Source organism: Lactuca sativa, chromosome 3 (genome assembly GCF_002870075.4).
Source record: "Lactuca sativa cultivar Salinas chromosome 3, Lsat_Salinas_v11, whole genome shotgun sequence".
NCBI lineage: Eukaryota > Viridiplantae > Streptophyta > Magnoliopsida > Asterales > Asteraceae > Lactuca > Lactuca sativa.
Genome location: NC_056625.2, coordinates 118,341,663 through 118,347,332, shown reverse-complemented (window position 1 = coordinate 118,347,332; position 5,670 = coordinate 118,341,663). Strand labels below are relative to the sequence as shown.

The following is a 5,670-nucleotide window of genomic DNA, read 5'->3' as shown; positions in this document are numbered from 1 at the left end:
ACCAGAAGACTGTCAATCGGTGCTGGTCACTTCCGCTGCTCACCACTGGCGCTTCTCTCCACGCTGCTTACCTCCAGCCACACGAGACGACCCTTAGTCGACTGCTCACCTCTGGCTATCCCGTCGGCATCCACGCGACGACACCCATCTCCCGCAAGGCTTTCATCTCCAGCGTATACACAACCGACGACTCCACTCCAGTCGGCGATTCCATCACAGGTAAAATCTTCGATTTCTATCAAAGGTTCGATTTTTGAACCATAGTCTTCCATCAGTTCGATTTTTTTTAACGAGTTTACTTCGATTCTATTGCACCTTAGTGTTCGATTTTGTTGTATGTGTGTGATGGTTTGTTCAACCCTACTGTTCTTAACTCTGCTTCATCCCTTTGCTTTTATATTCCGATTTTCTAAGCATCGAGAGGTCAACTCTTTAATTTTGATTTTCAAAGCATTGTGATTTATTGATATTTATTCAATCTATGATTCACTTGATCTTTCTTTACAATTTCATTGTTTAGGTGGACCATATTCACTGGTCGAATGAGACAAAATGAAATTTCTCAAGACATCCATTGTGTAGGTGGACCAATACTTGTGAATGAAACAATTAGACACCAAACTGTTTTGGTTGGACATTAGCTTTGAATAAAATATCCACTAGTGTAAATCTTGCAAAATAAAAAGGATTATCAAATTCATAGGAAATTTCCCTTTTGTAACTTGCTGGATGAATGTGTGGACAAAGAATGGAGTTACTAAAAGGTATTAGGGGTACCAGAGGTAATACACTTTTGGAATATGGTATTTAGATGCTTATTTATGCTGGGGAATATGATTTTATTTGCAATTGGTTAGGTACGATATGAATTCCAATTCTGTTAGAATGGAATCACGAATTCCAATTATGTTGGAATCATAGAAGTTGATGTTTGAAGAATGGACCACAAAATTGAAATGAAGCACATTATTCTTTTAGAATATATTAGTCGTTGTTAGATTTTGATGTTTTTTTTCCCAATTTGAAAGTTTTTTATTTTTATTCTTGAACAATAAATGTAATTCTTAGCAATTATTACTCATATTCTATAAGAATTAATGTAATGTTTGTTTTTAATCTTGAATTGATGGTTCAAGAAGTTGTTATTTTTCAAGAAATTTTTAAAGTTATTTTTAAACTGATGGTTTAAAACTATTGTTTGTCTTCAAAATATGCATTCATTCAAAACATTTATTTTGACAGAATAGATATTCTGACATTCTCATAGAATATCATTAACAAAATTATCTTAAAATTATAATATAATTAATTAAAAAAATGAAAATTCAAAATTAAGAAAATCAAATATATCTGAAAATTCGAAACTTTTTATTAATTAAACTTGTGTTTCCTAATAAGTAAATTTTTGGTAAATTTAGAAAATGAATGTTACATATTTATGCATAAAATAACAGAATAATTATTTTGAATAGAATAACCTCTATATATATATATATATATATATATATATATATATATATATATATATATATATATATATATATATATATATATATATAAAGCCATAATGTCATGTGAAAAATCAATTCAAATATATGACAAACATATGTATTTATGACACACAAATACATGCTATCTTCCTTTAATTTATGCCTATTCTTTTTTCTATTAGTGAATATATATATATATATATATATATATATATATATATATATATATATATATATATATATATATATATATATATATATATATATATATATATATATATATATATATATATATATATATATATATATATATATATATATATATATGCCATAATGTCATAACATAGAAAATATCTGTCATGTGTTAAAAATCAATTCAAATATATAACAAACATATGTATTTATGACACACAGATACATGCTATCTTCCTTTAATTTATGCCTATTCTTTTTTCTATTAGTGAATCAAAGAAACATGCTCTAAGAAAATTGCTAGAAATTTGGTAAGTTTTATAAAATATCCTTACTCCTAATTCCAATATTTTCTATGGGATTATATAAATTTAAAACTACTAATGACAACAACCACATAAAAAGCCAAAATCTTGTCTCTTTTTCTTTCACATTATATTAACATATCTTGTGTAATTGATCATTACAACCATCATTCCATCTTTATCTCTCTTTTTTCTTTCTTCTCCACTCCCTTATAAAAAGTTTAACTACAGACAAATAAAAAAGCATAAATATCTTTAAAATCCAACACTAAAGAGTCAAAATTGATCATTCTCGATTTGCAAACTTAAAACGTCTCTTCTCTCATTCCTCTAAGGGCTTCAAACACACTTGAACCCCATATTTAGGTTTTATAGTTAGCACTATAACTGGTGCATGTCTATAACTATCCGATATTATAAATTTGAACTTGGATATTAACATAGCCAAAATTATCTTAGCTTCCATCAATGCGAAAGATTGTCCAACACAATTACGTGGGCCAGCAGCAAACGGCATAAAATGTCGTGCTTGAGAGAAGGATCTTGAGGCAAACCGATTAGGGTTGAATTCATTTACATCTTTACCCCATATATCTTCACTATGGTGTATGGCAAGCACTGGAATCCATATCGACAACCCTTTTGGAATGAGGAGGTCGCCTAGTTTTATATCCTCAAACGCCATCCTCGGTAACACGGATGCAGGAGGATACAATCTCAAAGATTCGTTGATTACCATGTTTAACTGCATCAATTTCAAAACAAATATTATATTAATCAAAACTTAGATATTAGATATATACTACAAAACAAAAATTATTGTTTTCATATCTAATAGCGTTTGTTTGAATAAATTAAAAACAAATTTCTTTTTCTTGAATAGAATTAAGTTCGGTTACCATACCCATTAGAATTTAGTTGCCGTTCAAAAGAAAATTAAGAGTTTAGTATAATTATGTCATTTTATTTTTTTAAATTATAATGAAAATGGAAACCCATTTATAACCAGACAACCATGCATGAGAATCTTGAGTCTATTTAAATCATAATGGTTTTCAGTGAAAATATTTCAACGCATTTAATTATTAATTTAAAGTCAACTTGTTTTTTTATAATAATATTAAATTAATTAAAACAAATAAAATCATTTAGGATTGTTTTAAGTATTTATACTTCACCTACTTTAAAGCAAGGCACTTCCACTCACAATTTATTTTCCTAAAAAATAAAATTGGATTTAATTACTAAAAGATCTATTTCAGTATCATTGTTATTATTACTATTATTATTTTGGTATATTTTATATAAGCCATCCCCTTTACGTCACATCACCATACGTTTTAATATTTTATATATACATGAACGAGTTAACTAATAGTTTTAACCAGTCAAACTACAATTATGTATCCTATTTATAAGAAACGAGTCGATTAATATATTTGCTAGTGATGCTTACTTCACGAAAACTATTAATATTTTGGACGCGGAAACAAACCATCAAAAATATATGTTTTAATCTACAATTTGATCAATATGAACTGTTTTGTTGATTTGTTTATAGATATAATACTTCTTAAATTAAATTCACCACATACCAAAGAGAGCTTCGATAGATGTTCAACCGAGGGTGAACCACCATTGCACACAAGTCGAACCTCCTCTCGAACCTTATCTTGCCAAGATGGATTGCTAGCTAATAACATGATCGTCCATGTGAGTAAAAGTGCAGTCGTTTCATGTCCTGCAAAGAAGAACGTCTTGCATTCATCCATTATCACCTGCAAATTCAAGCTGAATCCATTCTCCCCTCTTTTCTTCTGCATTTCGTTAAGCAACATCCCAAGTAAATCATTCCCATACGAGCTACTCCGACCAATCTCCACACAATCCGTCCGGCTTTGTATTATCTCCATCAATAGTCGCTCCACTTCCATCTTTAACGACTTTATCTCCCTATTGTATTTGCTCGGAAGAAATCTATATATACACAAAAAAAAAAAAAAAAGATAATCTTAAAGTTTGAAGAAACATAGGAAACCATGTTGCATCGTTTTTTTTGAGGAAAAAAGATTTATACCGGCTTCCGGGAAGACATAAGTGACGACTAGCTTGAGCACATAGTTGTTGTAAAACCGTTAACAAATGAAATATTTGCTTCCCTTTCTCGTAGCTACTATCGAATTCAGTTCGTGAAATGATATCTGCTGTGAGCTGAGCCATGTAGTCTCCAATCTCAAACTCCTCACGTCCCATCGCTACTTCTTTCTCCATTGATCGAATCATCTCCTTAGTGCATTCCACCATGTAACCCGCATAACTCTAAATAAAAAAGTCTTTAATAAGTCTACTTTAGTTTAAGTTTTAATGTAAAATAATAGAAGGTGGTACGTAGATATATATATGAAAATATGTATGTATATACCTTGAGTTTATCTCTCATAAATGCGGGTGCGACGATGTGACGTTGGTGGTGCCAATCATCGCCGTTGGCCATTAAAAGTCCACGGCCAATAAAATGCTTACAGCCTTGTTGTTGAAGCCATGATTTCCCGGAACTAGTGCTGTGCTTTACTAAAAGCTCTTTGATAAGATCAGTTTCCGTCAAGCACATCCGCGGTTCCGTACCATTCCAATATATGAATCTTTTTCCTGGAAATGGAAACTCCTTTTATTAATTACTTTATGATTTATATAAGTAACAACATTAAAATCCATAACAAGATACTATAATTTTCCCAGACGTTATGTTATTAAATATAATATCTTTTCACCTCGGTACGTTTCCAGATATATAGAGATCAAGTGTTTGGAAAGGTCTTATTGCATTACATGCAAGTTATGAATTAAAAAATTTCTTCATAGTTGATTTGAAATCGGTTATAGGAAATGAATATATTGTCTTTACATTTCCGAACAAGAATTTAAGATGGTTATAGACTCGTAACGCAAGTGTGAGAACAAACAAAACATGACAAGAAAAACTTGTCTTTTCGTTTGTCTTTAACTCAAATCAAAGGATTTCAAACTCGTTAATGGTGTGTGGAATCCAATATATATGAGAAAAGGTACCGTATATTTTGGACCAGAGGACGAGATGAGGTAAGAGGCGAGGGACGATGTCGTGATCAATGGAGGGCATGTCAAAAGAGGTGGATTTGGAGACGAGGGAGGCAACATCTATGAGGTTACCGATCAGGAACCGGGGTTTGGGGCCATGGACTCCTTGCCGAGCCATGATGTTCTTGATGCGTATGGGTGTTAGCAAATAACAAGTAAGAGTTTCATAAGCAATCTTCAAGACGAGATAGAGAAATACAAGTAAAGGTGCCCATAAAACCACACCCATTGACATAATCAATTTCATATTTTTTGAGAAAGTGAGGGAGAGAGAGAGAGAGAGAGAGAGAGAGAGAGAGAGAGAGAGAGAGAGAGAGAGAGAGAGAGAGAGAGAGAGAGAGAGAGAGAGAGAGAGAGAGAGAGAGAGAGAAGGAAGTTTGAGAATAAATATTTGGAACCAAGGAACACAATTTATAGTGACGACCACTCATGAGAACGAATAAAATATACTCGATTCATTCCAAAAGAAGTCAAGATTTGACTTTTATTGACTATTAAATTCGTTTCTAAATCGGCACTTATTTTTTTCTTTTCAATGGTAATTGGAAAATTTTGTTTTTACATAT

At 31.4% G+C, this 5,670-nt stretch overlaps 1 protein-coding gene across 1 annotated transcript; it reads right to left on the bottom strand.

Moving 5' to 3' along the window:
- Positions 1 to 2,080: 2,080 nt before the first annotated feature.
- Positions 2,081 to 5,405, bottom strand: LOC111919622 (cytokinin hydroxylase). The gene is made up of 5 exons (XM_023915187.3): positions 5,057 to 5,405; positions 4,410 to 4,636; positions 4,065 to 4,306; positions 3,583 to 3,964; positions 2,081 to 2,732 (listed from the first exon to the last, which is right to left on the bottom strand). The coding sequence occupies exons 1-5, from the start codon at positions 5,349 to 5,351 to the stop codon at positions 2,310 to 2,312; spliced, it is 1,569 nt and encodes a 522-aa protein (XP_023770955.1). The 5' UTR covers positions 5,352 to 5,405; the 3' UTR covers positions 2,081 to 2,309.
- Positions 5,406 to 5,670: the final 265 nt, after the last annotated feature.